Genomic DNA, 16,493 nt, shown 5'->3' on the forward strand with positions numbered 1-16,493 from the left:
CTGAGGCAGCTTGGACTTGGACCAGTATGAGGCCCAGGATGGGGATGGCGTGTGTTCCGTAGACCTGGCTTTGGGCCTGGGGTGCCCCCAAGAAACACAGGTATGCCCTGGGAGACACAAGGCTTTGACCTTCTCGTGAACAAGGTTCGACTTCAACTCTGAAGTAATGTTATAGAAATTCTTTATTATTAGACAAAAATAGACTCTTTTTTTCCCCCCATTCATGTGATCCCACTCTGATCTCTCTGCTCAGAGGGGGAGGCAGGGGAGGGAGTGCCTTGCTCCCCATACCTCTTCCCCCTCTTCCTTCCGGGCTGGGACCTGCAGCTGGCTGGAGCTGGCAGGCCCTGTTTCCCCTCCAGGGCTGATGTTTTGCAGCTGGGGCTGTCCACATCCCCTCCAGGGTTCACCTGCTGTTGCCTCCTCACCCTTCACACACCCATCTCTGCCATCTGATCACGTGCAAAGTCATCTCGCGGGCCTACCCAGTTGGCTTAGCAGGCTGGGGGCAGGGAAGGAGAGCAGTGGCACAGGCTAATGCCCACTAGGGGGCTGGTTCCTGGGTCTCCTGGGCCTAGGCCAGGGGAAGTGAGGACTGTGGGGTGCTGAGAGGTGCGCGGTGTTGACGTGGGCTCTGAGCTTGTGGCCTGCCTTCACTTTCTCTGTCCCAGGAGGACTTTGGTGATGAAGGTGACAATGGCGCCTGCAGGCTGATCTGGGTCAAGCTCTGCAAAGAGGTGACACACGTTCTCCCAGGGGCTTCCCGGCTTCTTGGCCACGAAACCAAAGATCCTAGGGGTACAAAGGCAGGGTGGGGAGGAGGGGGCTCAACATCCCTTCCACAAAAAGACTGCAGGGCCAGGGTTGGGGAGGAAGGGCAGTGCCTCAGACCCATGGAGGGAAGGGGTGGTACTTGTGGGGGAGGCTTACTTGGAGGTGGTCCCGTCGGGGTTGGCCCATCTGCAGAAAGAGAAGAACCGTGAAGAATCGCACCCAGGGTCTAGCTACTGAAGGAGGGCTGGGGCAGGGGGCTGCCCGGTCTGCAGGGCCTGACGGGATTGTGGGGCTGTGGGAGCCAAGGGTCAGGAGGGAGGCTCACCTCCGGTCCTGAGGATCAGTGCTGGAGAAGGTGATGCTGTTCACTGGGTAATGGCGGCGAAAGAAGAGCCTTTGAGGAGGATCATGGGGAAAGTCACAGCCAGAAACGGGGATCCCCAGGGCCCCCAGGGAGTTCGGCATACATACTCACTTCCTTTGGTTGTCTGTCAGTGTAATGCCCTGGGCCGAGACCTTGAAGTGGATGATGGCTGGGGTGGGCCGGGGGCTGCAGCTCAGAGCTGCCGAGCTGGCCCGGGCCACCGCCTGGGGGCCCGTCAGTGACTCTGTCTCCACGGAGGTCAGGTAGAGCACACTGCAGGCTAGGAAGCAGGAGAGGGCTGGAGGAGAGCACCAGCTTCACCAGCACCCAGATCTATCTTTCCCTATCTCTCCACACACCCAGCTCTTGCCCTTTCTCCCACTACCACTGCTCAAAAGTCATCGGAATCACAGGTCACCTGTTAAAAAGGCAGATTCTACAACTCTCCCAGATCGACAGAAATGCTGGAAAGGGGCCCAAGAATCTGCATGCTAACAAGGCCTTCCCCCACCCCCACCAAGATTTTCATGTTCATGACTTTGGGCTCCTAGACTGAAGACCCCCTTTCCCACCGGCACTACAAATAGGGCCTGCCCACCTCCAGGCCTTTCAGTGCCTCCCGCCTGCATCTGTAGCGCCCCACCTGGTGCCCAGGGGCAGGGAAGAAGGCAGGGGGAGGTCCCTACCGGCACCCTGACGGAGGAGGTCTGCTGCTGTGCTCATGTTGGCGGGCACCGGGGCCTCTGGGGTCTCCTCTAGAGGATCTGAGGGAAGTGAGGGCCAACAGGGAAGGTCAGCAGGGAGCCCCATTCCCTAGGCACTGGAGAACTCTTTGTTGTCCCAAGGGAAGGCAGGCTGGGAGCCAGGACTTGGGGAGGCTGCCTTGGGCTGCAGTGGGCGAGGAGGAGAAGTGGGAGGACAGAGCACAGGACACCCACCTTTGTTGGGAATGCGCAGGCAGCAGGGCAGGGACAGTGGGGAGATGGAGTGCTGGGAGACCAGGGCGGATAGGCTGCCTGCAGGGAGAGGGGAGAGAAGCCATGAGGTGCCCCCAGATATCCCCAGCTCTCCCTCCACACTCCTGAGACCCTTTGGCCCCCCTAAACCAACCCACTGTAACCTCCTCGGCCTCTGCTACTCACCAAAGTAGGGCTCACTGGGACAGCCCTTGATCTTCACTCCTTTGGGCCCAGTTTCAATGAGAAAATGGCGGACCAGCTGTTCCAAAGGGTCCCCTGAGGGGAGGGGGGAGGATGGCCTTACCAGATTCTAGGTCCCAGCTTTCTCCCCTGCTGGGATTCTTTCCAGAGCTGGAGAGGTCACTTCCTGCCTCTCCCCACCAAGAAGGGCCATGGCCCACCCCACCTTGTCTTGCCCCTGGTACCTCCCCCTACTCCACTCCCCTTCTCCCTCATTTGGGCATTCTGTACCTTTACAGGGCTGGGCGCTGGGTGGAGGTGTGGCCACTTTGAGGGCCAGCCCATAGGCTCCTTGGAATGAATGACTGTCCCTGATCAGGAAGGCCCCAGGATCCTTGTCCTTCAGCAGAGCAATGGCTGGGAGGAGGTGGGAGTTTTCACAGTGGCTGATTGAGCCCCATGTAGCCCCTCTCTACCTCTGCTACCCAAGCTCCCTAGGCCTCTCACCCTAACGGCTGTGGTGTTTTGGGGCACCTGGGGATGGAACTTTAGAGTTAAAAAGGGCATTGACAGTGTTGAGTCTAAACCTCCTTGGGCCCAAACCCAGAACCACCTGCTAGTGAGAGACAGCCCAGGTAAACCTGCTGAGACAGGGAGGAGGCACCAAGGATGGGTTCTTAAGCCAAGACGGGGTCCAGGAGGGCAGGAGGGGAGGGGCAGGCTGGCTTCTCACCTTGGTCACGGGACAGGTGTGGTTTGTACCAGAACTTGGACGTATCCTGGACGAACTTGACATTGCTCTGGCTCTCGTGCATAGGGGGCTCTAGGACAGGGAGGGACCGAGCTTGGCCCCAGTGCTTCCCAGTGCCCATGCCATGCCCCTCCTTGGGAGACAGGTTCTCACAAGGGGGTCCCACCCTCCTCAAGGCCTTTATACCTGGGGATTGGGGGACATTATCCGGGAGCAGAGGTGCAAAGGTGACATGGTGACTGGTGCCTCTGGCTGGTGGTGATGCCTGCTCTGAGCCCCAGGGTCCTGGCTGTTGCCCAGGTCCCAGCAAGTGGCGTTTCTCGGGAAGTGGGGGCTGGGTGGGGCCATTGATGTCATAGGAGGCAGCCACGGGGAAGGCAGGTGTGGGTGAGCTCTGGGGTGGCTCTGAGCTGGCCACGAGCCAGGGCATCTGGGTAGGCACAGGAGTGAGGGGGGACCCATCTGGACTATCTGGGGGATCTCGTAGGCCCTGCCAGGGGGCATGGCGGAGGCCAGGCAGCGAGGTGGGCACGGGGCCCCTCGGACTGGCACTGTCCGAGCGGCTCCCCGGGCTCTTCTCCTGAGGCCAGTCATTGGGTGACGTGGGGGGGGAGGTGGGGGAGAAGGGGCTAGGGGCCGGAAGCTCCAGCCCGCTTCTTGCTGGCAGCTCGGGAGCCTTTTCAGCGCCTCCCTGGGGAGTGGATGGCAAGGCCTCGCCAGGACTTAGTCTCTGAGTGGGCACCAAGGTGGGGGACGTGGTGTCCTGCCGTCGGGTGCTGCAGTTGGGGAGGGTGGGCCGGTGGTGAGTAGATTAGTAGGGCTGCAGAGTCCCTGTGTGAGCCGCCCCCACCCCCCAGCTTGCAGGCTGCCTCGGTGCCTGGACAGCCCCAGCCCCACCGCGTACCTTTCCTTGCCCTGCACTGGGCTGCTGGTGTGCAGGGGTGTGGAGGGCCCAGACAGCTCAGAAGAGGCACTGCACGGAGCATCACGGGGAGACCGGGGCAGGGTGCTGTGCCCGCTTGGGCCCTCCCTCCAGGACGCTGGCTCAGGTGACTCTGTGGGGAAGGTGAGAACAGGGGCTGTGAGCCAGAAGTCCCTTCTGTCCAGCTTAGCGCTCTCTCACTCTGCACCTTCCCCACCATCTTCCAGAACCCTCCTCTTCCCTAGGCACTCCCTACCCCAGCGCCCTCACCTGCAGATGCCAAGGGTCCTGCTGGGACCAGGTGCCCCGGCATTGGGTACCTGTCCCCTCCCTCCTCTGCGGGGATCTCGTAGCTCAGCTTCCTGGACTGTGGGTAGGGTGGGCTGCCTGGGGATATGGAGCCGGCCCGTGGGGAGTGGGCGCCAGAACTGGAGTACCCTCTGCCCTCAGCCGGAGAGCCACAGCTATGGGGCACCCGGCCATACGCTGGGCAGTAACTGGGAACTGCTCCTCCATAGCCGTAGGTCACCAGGGCAGGGTACCCTGGGTGCCCATACCTGCCCTCAGGGCACACACCATAGGAGCAGGCTTCGTGCCCGTCCTCGCCCGCCTTGGGCGGCTTCAGGCAGCTGTAGTCGGGCAGCGGGCCATGGTGATGCCCGCAGGCAGGCACCAGCAGGGGCAGTGGATGCCCTGGCCGCACCGGGTGCAGGAGAGGCTTGCCGGCCTCGCCCGGCCACCCCTCTCCAGCCTCCCTCTCCAGCCGCAGCCCATATAGGGCCGCAGTGGGCAGCGCCAGCTTCTCACAGGCGGGGCACGAGCAGAGCGCAGGCAGCCCTGCGTCCTCCAGGATCACCACCTCCCGGTAGCCTGGGGCCCGGTAGCCGAAGTCCGCATTGGCTGGTTTCCCCAGCTCGGGGGGGTAGGGATACGGCCCCTCAGACAGTGATCGGCAGAGGCGCCTCTTCTCCACAGACGCCTCGGCATAGCCTGGGGGGTGCCCCTCGTAGCCCCCATAGGCCAGCCGCCGCCTCTCCAGGGTTCCCTCCGGCCGGTAGTAGCCCCCGTTGGGGACCCCGCAGGGCTCCCGGTAGCCCTGGCGGCAGGAGCAGTGGCGGCTGAGGCCAGGTCTGTGGCCCGAGTACATTCCGAGGTGCGGGCCTCCGCCCGCGGGGGGCTGCTCCTCGTCATCTAGGATGGCCGTCTCACGGCCAGCTCCCCGGCCCCCACCGGCCACTCCACAGCCTCCCAGGAGGCGATCTAGCTCCTGCCGCTCGGCAGCCGTCGGGGGCGGCCGCCCAGGGGACTCAGCAGCGGGCTCCGTGGTCAGCGTGGATGAATGGCCAGAGTCGCTGCTGACAGAGAGCATGGGGGGTGGAGGTGGCTCTGGAGAGGGCGCTGGCGGGGTCTGGCGGGGGGTCCGCTGCACCTGGGCATAAGGACTGCCATCCAGAGGTCCCCGGGTGTGGGTCGGGGAGCCTGAGTGGGGAGAGGACCAGGGAGGGAGGGCAAGCAGGGAGAAGGGGGAGGGAGAGAGAGTTAATGAGAGGGGACAGTGCAGGAGACTGTGGCTCAGGGGTGTTTTTCAGGAGGGGGATTCTGCCTGGGAGGAAGGAGTGTGCCCCCCCAAACCTATACCTACCACCACCCCTGGGCCTGCCCCACGCACCGTCCACACTGTCCTCATGGTGCTGATTGAAGTTCTCATAGGAGTCCCAGCGCACGGCGGGCTCTGCGGTGTTGTAGTCAACAGAGACCGAAGGCTCATTCCGTGGGGTGTTGCCTGCCGAAGGGCCACCCAGGTGTTGGGGAGCAGGGACACAACCTTTAGCCCTCCCCCAAGGTTTGGCTCTTACCTTTAATCTTTTCGGGGCTGGAGGAGAAGACGAACTCCACTGAGGCTTGGAAGGGGAACCTCTCATCTGCGGGGAGTGGACAGTGAGGAGCCAGGCCCCCTGCCTGCCCTCACCTGGGCTCCAGCCACCACATCTGTCTCCAACTCACCAGCCCAGGCCTCGTCCAGCTGGTCCTTGGGGAAAGTGAGCCGCGGCCCGTGGATGGTGCATGTGTGGAACTGGACTCGGAACACCAGGGTCCGGTCTGTCCCCCGGCCACCCTTGTGATAGCAGGTCACCTGGAGGAGGGAAGGGAGACCACGGGTCAGGCCCTCCTGTCTACTGACGCCTCCTCTGTGCTTCCATCCTGGGACTGTCTGGCCACAGCTCTGCCGGGCCTCACCTCAAGGTGACTTCCCCCGCCCGGGGACTAGCCTTCCGCCCTCCAGTCTGCCTTGAACTGATGACTCACCAGAGACTGTGCAGCTGGTGGGATACACCACTACCCCTTGCACCCCCCTTCCCAGGATGGCCCCCTCACCATGACATCGCCTTTGAGGAGGAGGGCTGGCTCCAGGCTGATGCAAAGCTGCTGGGGCCCAGGGCCTGCAATGTGACTGAGGAAGAGAGGATGAGCAGAGGCTGAACCAGAGGCACTTGGGCTGGGGTGGGGGTAGGTAGGGTAGGAAGGGTCAGGAGGGAGTTAGGAAACTGGAGTCTGAGCCCTGCGTGAGAGGCCTTTAGTTGAGCATCAGCCTCTCTGTAAGACGGACCGCATGACAGCATACGTTTCTGGGTGCAGTGGCAGGAGCGGGAGGCCCAGGTGTCTGGGGAGGCTGGAGGAGCAGGACTGCAGGGAGCAGGGGCCTGGGAAGAGAGCACTCACTAGATTCCAGATGTGTAGACCAGCTGCATGGACTGGTAGATCTTGAGGAAGGGCTGGAAGCCTGGAGGCGCAGGAAGGAGGAGTCACGTGAGGCGCGCTGAATGGAGGGGGTGGGGGACGGTCCTCCCTGTGCAGCACACCCCGGCAGACTCACCTGTGCCTGGTTCAAAGGCTGGCAGCACGGGCACGAGGACGTAGTGCAGGAAGAGAGGGCTGCTGTTCATTCTGATGGAGCCAGACAGGAGGCCGCTGAAGTAGCTGATATATCTGGTGGGGCGAGTGTCAGTGAGAACATAAGCCCCTTCCTCCGGGGGTTCCCTTTGTATCATTTCTACTATGCACACCGCCCGCCCCCCCCCCCGCCCCCGCCCGGAAGGCCTGCTCTTCTTAGCACTTCCCTCCCATCCTCCAGCTCACCAGAAAATTCTTCTTCACATCTAACCTCAGTCCCTCTTGCTGTCTCTGAGATTTGTACTTGCTGGCCCCTCTGCCTAGAATGCTCTTCCCCCCAGATCTCTGCTTCCCATGATAGAGATGGGCTCTGACTGTCCTATAAGTCTCTCTTTATCACAAGCTCCGTGAGAGCAGGGACCTGGTTTGTTCTGAATTCTTAACATTTGGCCCAGTGCCTGACACACAGAAGGTGCTCCATTAAGGTGTGCTGTATAAACGAGAGAATCTTGGCCTTGGCGGCCATGGAGGGAGCCGCTCCTGCGGCCCATCCCCACCCAGGCTGCTCACCGGCACTGGGAGGGCTGCAGCTCCGCGGCCACCTTGTCCTCGCAGAACTTCCTCATGGTAAGCGTGGCCAGTGCCTGGTCTGCCCTGGGGACCACAGGGCCCGTGTGGGGGATCAGGGGCTGGGATCCATCCAGGCTTCCCGCCCCTAAGCCCCAGGGGAGGGAGGAGACGTGTGATCCCCCCGAGTCTAGAGGAAGCCCAGAGTGGTGACGAAGAGGACTAGAAACCCCACAGACAGTCACTTTACTAGTTGTTGGACCTCAGGCCAGCATTCCCTGAGTTTTTAGTTTCCTCCACTGTAAAATGGGGGCAATAAGACCATGTTATGGGTTGAATTGTGTCTCCCCAAAAGATATGTACCTCAGGATGTGACCTTATTTGAAAATAGGGTCGTTGCAGATGGAATTAGTTAAGATGTTATACTGGAGTAGGGATGAGCCCTTAATCCAATATGATTGGTGTCCTTAGAAGAAGAGAAGAGACAGACAGACACACACAGGAAGAAAGCCACGTGACGACCGAGGCAGAGCTGGAGCGACGCAGTGGCAAGCCGGGGGACACCGAGGACGGCTGGTCACCACCAGAAGCTAGAGGAAGGGTTCTACCCAGAGTCTCGGTGGGGGTTCAGCCCTGCTGACACCTCGGGTTTACACTCCTAGCCTCCAGAACCGAGGCAACTAATTTCTGTGGTCTTAAGCCGCTTAATGTGTGGCACTTTTTTCCATCAACCCTAGGGATCTGATACAAATCCTCTGTGGGGAGCCGTGGTGAAGTACAAGTGAGAAAAAGGAGGTGGAAAGGCCAAGTTGACAGTAAATGGCTCTCTGAACACAGAGGTGGGCTTCAAGGGAGATGGGCTCCTCAAGGCAGGCCAACTGGAGGCAAGGTCACTGGGGCAGGGGCTAGTCAGGGGCCAGGGAGCCTCACCCTGCAGAGATCTTGCTGTAGTGCATGTAGGCAGAGACGATGACCCCGAGCTTGCCCTTGCTCCCCTGAGGATAGAGAGAGAGGAATGGAGGGCCAGCTGGTGCCCCAGGCTGAGGGCACCCCAGCCCTGTGAACCCGAGGTCCCAGCCCACCTTGCAGTACAGTACGACCACGTGCTGTGGGTCAGCACTGAGCCACGTCTCCATGGCTTTGCAGATGGAACACAGCTTGTCCAGGGGGGGCGCATGCAGCTCAGGCCAGCCGAAGTCCTGGACCTGGGGGGTGTGGGGGTACAACTGACAGTGGGGGCCACAAGCGAAGCGAGATGGGTGGGGATGGAAAAGGGACCAGGTGTAGGGGTCGGTCGGGGCCAAGGTCAAGGGACTGTTGGTTGTCCAAGACAACCAGCCTCAACACTTTCCTCACCGGTACAATGGGTTGATGTCTCCTGCACCATGCTTTGGTGTCTCAAGTAATAAGTCATCTGGGAAAGTGCTTAAGAGTGAAGTAGATGCCCATCGCTACTATTAATAACGAGGAGGCTGGGGGCTTCTAGGGTGGGGGTGGTTCAGTTTAATGGCTTTAATCCCCTCCTACCTTGGGGTTCAGGCGGGTCAGGTCATGTCTTTTCTCTGAAAGGTTGAAGAGCTGCAAGTAAAGGGGAGTTTTAGACGGAAGTGACCTCAAGAAGTGAGGGGCTGTCCCCTGCCGTGACCCTAAGCAAAGTCTTTCTCCCAAACGAGGAGGTCGCTAGGGGCCCGGCCTAGCCGTGACAGCCCAAGGGGGGCGTTCCCGATCGGCTCCCGCGGCCCCGCCCCCGGGCCCCGCCCCCCTGCGGGCCGCGCCTCTGCGAGATTGGCGTCAGGGAGCAGCTCCGCCCATCTGGGTCTCCCAGCCCTGTCACTGGCTCACAGTGGAAGGCCCCGCCCCTCACCAGGTACTTGTCGCGGTGCTTGGATTGCAGCACGTGAGCCAGCTCGCGCAGGTGGCCCCGGTGTCGCTGCTCGTCGGGCCGCGTGGGGAAGGCGGCGGCCAGGATCCGCTCCGTCACGTAAGTGAGGTCCAAGTCCCAGCGGCGCTCCATAAGCGGGTCCAGGCTGAAGCTCCTGGGACGGGGCGAAGCCTGCGTCAGACACGGGGGCGGGGCTCCCGGGGAGGCCGGTGGGAGCGGAGGGCGAGGCCTCCTGGGTCCCCAGGGTAGGTGGGGCCGCTGGCGGGCGGGCGGCTGCCCCGGAGAGCTTTGCTGGGGGGCGCTGCGCAGGGCTGAGGTGGGGGACCACCCCGGCGCCCTCACTTACCTGGGCAGAGTGCTGCGCTGCTTTGAGTGGTTCAGAGACTTGGTGGATCCCTGGTGGATGAGAGGAGACAGTGCACATGTTTGGGGGCCCCCCAGTCTAGGCACCCCGCTCCAGAGTCCCCTGAACTTTTGTCCTCAGCCGAAACCTAGGTCCTTACTCCCAGAGCTACCTGCTTGGCCCCCTCCTCCAGCATCACTTACCAGGTGCTCTATGCGCTTCACAGGGGCCGTGTTTCTCCGCTAGAGGGAGATGGAGAAGGAAAAGGGAGGGGTTAGGGCGGGGGCAGGGACCAGTCTGTGCCTGGGGATGGTGGAGAGGGCACGACAGTGTCCCTGTGGGGGCTGGACTGGGCGAGGGGAGAGGAGTCCTAACCCCCAGCAGGCCCAAGGGCAAGAAGAGCAGAGGGCCCATTTTTTTCCCTCTCCCTCAGGATGACCAACACCCAGAGCAGTCCATTCAAGGTAACCTCCTGGGGGGCCCTCTCTGTGGCCACCAGACCTTTGGACACCTCAGCCAGGTTCCTTGCCTCCCCCACTGCATCTCAGAGCACACTCACCAGCTCCGCAGGAGGCAAGGCCTGACAGGACGAAGTCACCTGGAAGGAGACCGAGTGAGGGACTGAGCTCCTGGGACAATGGACCCTCCTGGGCTTGAGGATGGGGCTACCCCTCAGCTTCAGCAAGGTGGAGGGGCTTTCAGCAGATGGGCGCACACTCCAGCGGAGGTTCCTCTATTTAAGGGAGCCTCCCCCTCTGGCCTCTCGGTCCCCCACCCCTGGGCCCCCCACTTGTTGCTCTTGGCTCCCAGCCCCCTGCCCACACAGACCCCCATTCATCCAGCTGCGGGGCAGGAGTTATATATAGAGCCATGTAGGCAGGCCATGGCCAGGAACGGACACTGGCCTCTTTCACCGGGAGACCCCGCCCCTGGGCACACAGCTCCCCCAGGCCAACTCCAAGCCCTGGGACCCCCCGCACTGCAGAATGAGGACCGGGGAACCTCCTCAGAGATGGGGCTGTCTCAGGTCCCCAGTGGACAGTGGCGCTCTCTTGTACCTTCTGCCCGGCCTTTTCCAGGGCCCAGGACGAGACCCACCCCAGGCATCCTGAGGACCCTTCCCCAGAGGGAAGGCACAGCCCATCCGGCTGCCCAGTCTTTGAAATCCTGCTCCCCCCACCACCCACCCCACCCTTCCTCCTCCTCATTCTCCTCCTCTTCCCCACCCCCACCCTCTCGCCAGCTGCAGCCTGGGCACGGCACCAAGACAAACGCTGTCTCCTGTCCACCGGCCTGGGCCAGCCCTGCAGGGGGTGGAGTAGGGTGGTTCTTAAAGGGCCCAGTACAGCACCCTCTCCCACCCCAGCAGGGGTTCCCCAGTGATGAGAGGGGTGGAGGGTTGATGCCAGTGTGGCTGGAGAAGGCTGTTTCAGAGCAAGGGACTCTAGTTCCCCTCCCCCAATCAAGCACCCACCTTTGCTTCACATTTTCTGTGTGTTGCCACCTTGCAAACTAGAGAGGGATGGTGCGGAGAAGAGAGAGGTTAGCAGGGGCCTTTTGTGGGCAGTGGAAGGGGTAGTCCTCCCCCCATTTCCCCAGGCCCTAGGACCAGATCTTGGGACTTCCAAGAGTGTGTTGGGATGGAGTGGGGTGGGGGGCGGGCAGGGGCAGTTCAAGGGAAGCATATGGCAGTGGGGTAGTACTGCCCAGGCCAGGGAGGGAGCCAGCCAAGGCTCACGTCCTTGGGTGGGTGGGGGTGAGGAGGGAGGGAGGGCGGGGAGTAGTGGGTCTCCTGGGTTGTGGGGGCGGGGTGGGGGGGTAGTGTCTGTCACTGGGAGCAAGGGCTGTTTGGAGGGGAGGCAGCTGCCTCTTGGCTCCCATGTTGCCCAGTCCAGGGGCAGCAGGCTCATTGTGATTTCCGTGAGTCTGCCCACGGGAGTTGTGTGCACAAGTGGTGCTGGGCGGAGGCTCTCAGCCACAGGACGGGGCATCTCACCTCTGCATGAGACGCCAGTCCCATCGATGGTCACCTTACACACTGCACAGACTGGCGGCTTCTTCCGGAAGACCTTCTCCCGGAAGCTGTGTGGCTCAGCTTTCCTAGGCTAGGGGTGGAGGGACACGCCGACAGAGAGGTGTCAGTTCTCAGCGGGCCCGTCTCTGGGACTGGGCCAGGGTCTTAGCACTGCACTGGTTTCTTTCTTCCTCCGTCCTGCTAAAGCCCCCACACTAAGACACACTTGGCCACACCTGTATCTGGGCCAGCGTGGGGCCTGTCCTTGATGGTGTGTGGAACCTGCCGCCTTGCATCACCCCAGCCGGGTCACCTCTTCTCTGAGGAATCACTCAGGCCCTTCCTATGGCCCTGGGGTGTGGAACCCTTGTGGTCACTGCCTCCCCAAGCACTAGGGCTTTCCTCCTGGTTTGGGGGTGCCCTCTGACTTTCCTCTGTAAGGGCTCCCTGTTTCTCCTCCCAGATGGCCTCCCCAGATGAAGGTCCCTGTGGAGAGTGAGCAGGAGGGGATCTAGACAGGAATGTAGGATGTCAGTCACGCAACGCCCAGACTGACCTGACAGGAGTGGCCTCAGCCCGTCCTACCCCCCTGGCTCCTGCTGCCCCCACGCTCCGGACAGCTGACACGCCCTCCTCCCACTACTGTCAGAACAACATGTTTACTCATTGTGCATTGAGGCGGCAGGCAGCAACTGTGTAAGGAGGGGGTGGTAACGCTGGAGGGACAGGCAGACAGAGACATGACATGGAGGGAAACAGTTAGCTGTCTTGCTACTTGTGGATGTAGTGAGCACCCTGTCACTTGAGGAGGTTCAAGTGGGACTCCAGCATGGGATGGGAGACGAGGTGGACCAGATGCCCTGTTGGGCCCCTCCCTACCCAGAGTGCAGTGAGGCAGGGATGCCCCATCATGGCCCCCAGTCCCATCCCTCCCACTGTGGGTTCACCTCACTCATCCTCTCCGGGGACTATATGCCTCCTCTCCCTTTTACCCATGTTGCTCCTCCCTCAGGAGTTCAAGTTCCTGCCCGCCCCCCCCACCCCAATAATATTGTCTCATGTTGCCCTGAGCTGCTGCTTTTGGGGTAAGGCTGAGGAAATATGGGGAAATGGAGTGATAGGCCTCCAGGCCCCCCATCCTGGGGACCCGGGCAGCACTTTTGGTCTCTTGGCTGTCCTGAAGCAGCTGGATTAAACCCCACCTGAACTCTCTGGACCAACCTTGCCGGACCCATTAGGAAAACTGGGTGCATTTTGGCATTAACAGCATGCACAGATGATGTCGGGGGAAAGCAAAGCCTCAGTGTCTAAAGCACTTTTGAGACCTGGCCACAGCCCCCCTCCCTTTGCCACTTCCACCCCATTTCTCCCAAACTTCTTAGCTCAGGGAAGGGGCCTGATCTCTCAGCCCTGCTCCGGGGCGCCGGGGTGGTACCTGGAAAAGTGCTACCATGCAGTATATACACCTGAGTGCAGGTTTGGGGGCGAGGATCCCCAGGGTTGGCCTGAATTAGGGCAAGGAAGTTGGGGGAGTCAAAGTAGACACCAGGTTCTGCCCTAATCCGAACTTCTGTGGCTCACACCACAGCCCCGGCCCCTCCGGGGAGAGGCAGAGTAGTGAGGGCATGCGGGGCAGGGGGAAGAGGGTCTGGCCCAGTGCTGGTCCCCTCCCCCACTGCCCACACCGCCTCCCCTGCCCCTCCTCTGCCCAGCCGGGGGGCACTCCTACCCTGCTGCTGGCCCGGCTGCTGTCCCTCCTCCCCAAGGCTCTGAGCAGCCTCTCCACGGGGCCGCTGGACTTCATGATGTCCGGCTGCCTGGGGTGCCGACTGCGAGCCTGAACAATGCTGGGGCCTGGCCCGGGGCTTCCTGGAAGCAGCCTGGCGGAGGCAGCTGCTTCCCCTGGGTGGAGGGTAGACTGTCTGGCTGGTGTGAGGAGAAGCCCAGCCCTGGAAGTGGAGGGGAGTGCAGGCGGGAAAGGGGCAGGTCGCTGCTCCAGGAAGTGGTGGGGGGGGGGGGAGGATGTGGGGGAGGCCAGGAGATCAGATTCCCAGGATCTACCCTGCTGGGAGTGTCAGCCCAGGATCTTTGGCCCCCCCAGCCCCCTGGCTCTGGTGCTGCCCCATGCCCTGGGATCCACCCTATCCAGGGATCTGCAAGGATCCTGAGATCCAGCCCCCGGTGGGGTGGGGTGGGGGCGGGGTGGGGATTTAGGTCTCAGGGCAGGGCTCAAGGGCCAGTGGGGAACACTGTGTCCCTGGCCAGGCCCGCCTCCCAGCCTGAACTCTCAGGCTGTCAGGCGACCTCGGGTGGGGAGGAAGGGGGAGATGGGAATCACACTGCCCCTGCCAGCCCAGAATCAGGAGTGTATCCTGAGGGGCAGGGAAAATAAACGCAGGGCCAGCTTCCTGCCTCAGTTTCACTGGTGGTGAAGTAGGAAAAGGAGAGCACACGCACTGCCTCCCCCTTCCCTCCCATACACGCTGAAAGGCCCGATTCCAGCCACAAGATTGTTCTGCCCGCAGGAGTGATCCATTCTCCCGCTCCAGCCCAGGGCATTTGAGGCCTTTCTCCTGAGAGCACCCCAGCAGCTCTGCTCCTGACATTCCTGTCGCCCACCCCCCACTCCCTCGCACCCCCATTCCTTGGCTTCTTCCAGCCAGACCTCCCAGATCCCTAGCCCCTCTTCGCAGCCCTGCTATGTTGGCCCTCCACCCAGGCCCTAGGGCTGGGCCCTGTCTTGCGCCACTCCCCCCGCCCCAGGCTGAGTACTACCTTCATGGCTCTCCTAGCTCTGCTCTCCTTCCTCAGCAGCTGTCCCAGGGCCTAAGGACTGGACAGGAGGCCCCCCTCCCAACACATACTCCACCCCCCTCCGTGGGCCTCCTGCCTCCCTCCTGGGAACATGGCCAACTTCCTGTCCCGAGAGTCAAGGGAAGGAGGTGGATTGGGGCCTTGGAAGTTGGGGGGGGGCTGATCTTCCAAAAATATATGGGGTTAAGGGCCAGGGGTCCTCAGCCCTAAGCCTTGGACAGCAGCCCTTTGACCGGCTGGAGCTGTCACTTGAAAGAATGTGCAAATGTGCCTCCCCTCATTTGCATGGTATTTACTGAATGTACCAGAGCTCAGGCTTCTCCCAGCAGGTCCTTACAGTTGCCTCTCCCTCCTTCATGCCCAAGGGACTGGTCTAATCCTGCCTTCTCTGAGATGAGCCCCCCCTTATGAGAGCCCACTCGGGACACTTCTTTGGACCTGCCTGGCATGGGCCTGGGCTGAGGCTTCGCCTTTGAAGCTCTAATCCTCCTTCCAGGTCAGGAAGTCTGTCCCCAGAGTACCTTGGCCAGGGAGGTAGCTCTGTGGCCAGGCTTGGGCCCCTAGCGTGTAACTGGAGAGGGGCACTGGTTTTGCAACCCACTCCCATCCCATCAACCCTGGCTGGGTCCCAGGGCATTCCAGGCCCCTGGCCAGTGTGGACAACTGGGTCTGGCCCGGTCCAGTTCACAGCCAAGCTGCGGGGAGGAGCACTAGGGTGGGTGGGTAGGTTGGGGTGGCCTTTCTCTGCTCCTGTTGCACGCACCTTGACCAGGACCCCTCCAGCATTCTTTCTACACTTGCTGGCCCCAGAGGGGCTGAAAGGTCCCCTCACCTGGTAGTTCCCTCTGGGGGACCGACTAACCCCTGTGTTGGGTGGCCAGGGAAGCATGGCTTTGAGTCGCTCTCCCCACTCCCTGGGGCACCTCTGAAGTGAGATGGAGATGGGAGAGCCAGAGTTGAGAGGAAAGGAAGCTCACCAGAGCAGGGCTGGAAGACATGGCTAGACCCCCTAGGACCCTCGCCCTCCTCCTGCCTGGGACATTCCGGGAGCCTGTCAGTCTCTCCCCCAGCCTGGCCCCCTCTCACTCCGAAGCCTTGGGTTTGTTTGGAGAAACCCCTCCTCCCACACTCCCCCTTCCTGGAAATAGCTGTGGTTGGATGAGAGGCTGGGAGCCCAGCCGCGGAGGAGGGGTGAGGCCCGGGGAAGGAGAGAGGGAGGAGAGGCGGCATATATGAGTGCGCCCAGAAGGATCTGGAGAAATGAGGGGAGAAGCCGAAGGGAGGCCCAGGAGTGGGGAATGGAAAATCGAACCTCAGTCTCCCCAGAAGTGAAGTAGAAAAGGAAAACCCTCGCACACACTCTCCCGGGCCAGGCCGGAGTGCGGCCGCCAGTTCCCGCCCAGGTCCCCGGCCCGCGTGTGGGGGTTAACGTGAGCCCCAGGACGCGCGAGGGCGGGACGGCAGTGTGACCGCGGGCCGTGCCCCGCCCCCTGGTCCCCTTCCCGGCTTCCCGCCGCCCGCCCGCGCCCCGGCCCCCGGCCCCAGCCTCGAGAGCGGCCGTCTCGCGGCCCCACGGCCCCCGCGCCGCCCCGCGCCCCCTGGCGACCGGCCCCGGCCCCGCCCGGCCGCCGTGACGCACCGGCCGCCGCCCTCCCGCCCCGCGCCGCGCGGCCACTCACCTGCGGGGGGCGCCCGGAGGGGCGGGGGCGCGCCGGGGCGGGGCAGCAGCAGGGGGAGCCCCCGGGCCAGCCCATGCTGCCGGGCCCGCGCCGAGCCGACGCGGAGGAGGTGGAGGAGGCGGGAGCGGGCGCCGCGCTCGGCCGGGCTCCCTCCCGCGCCCGCCGCGCCCCGCGCCCGCCCTCGCTCCCTCCCGCGCTGCTCTCCTCCCTCCTGCCGGCTCCAATCCCCACGTTCCCCCGCTCCCCGCCCCTCGGCCTCCTCCTTCTCCCTCTCGTCCTCCCCACCTTCTGCGGGCGCACGTTCCGGGGGCTCAGGGCGAGGAGGGACGCGGAGACTGGCAGAGGGGCGCTC

The 16,493-nt window shown here is 62.5% G+C and overlaps 1 protein-coding gene across 5 annotated transcripts; it reads right to left on the minus strand.

The window, feature by feature from the left end:
- Nucleotides 1-164: 164 nt before the first annotated feature.
- Nucleotides 165-16,317, minus strand: TNS2 (tensin 2). Of its 5 annotated transcripts, none has more exons than XM_027592480.2 (29): nt 16,142-16,317; nt 11,631-11,739; nt 11,109-11,146; nt 10,194-10,232; nt 9,838-9,876; nt 9,638-9,687; nt 9,274-9,445; nt 8,937-8,987; nt 8,492-8,614; nt 8,340-8,404; nt 7,413-7,496; nt 6,826-6,938; nt 6,672-6,732; nt 6,327-6,402; nt 5,955-6,084; nt 5,807-5,872; nt 5,620-5,733; nt 4,221-5,429; nt 3,933-4,083; nt 3,215-3,804; nt 3,011-3,100; nt 2,569-2,694; nt 2,281-2,373; nt 2,077-2,154; nt 1,825-1,902; nt 1,250-1,418; nt 1,100-1,168; nt 931-960; nt 165-792 (listed from the first exon to the last, which is right to left on the minus strand). In XM_027592480.2, the coding sequence occupies exons 1-29, from the start codon at nt 16,214-16,216 to the stop codon at nt 654-656; spliced, it is 4,227 nt and encodes a 1,408-aa protein (XP_027448281.2). In that variant the 5' UTR covers nt 16,217-16,317; the 3' UTR covers nt 165-653. The 5 variants fall into 5 exon arrangements, with proteins under 5 accessions (XP_027448281.2, XP_027448285.2, XP_027448283.2 ...); XM_027592484.2 differs by lacking the exon at nt 16,142-16,317 and adding an exon at nt 14,424-14,469; XM_027592482.2 differs by lacking the exon at nt 16,142-16,317 and adding an exon at nt 13,378-13,608.
- Between the last annotated feature and the right edge of the window lie 176 nt (nt 16,318-16,493).

Source organism: Zalophus californianus, chromosome 9 (genome assembly GCF_009762305.2).
Source record: "Zalophus californianus isolate mZalCal1 chromosome 9, mZalCal1.pri.v2, whole genome shotgun sequence".
Taxonomy (NCBI): Eukaryota; Metazoa; Chordata; class Mammalia; order Carnivora; family Otariidae; genus Zalophus; species Zalophus californianus.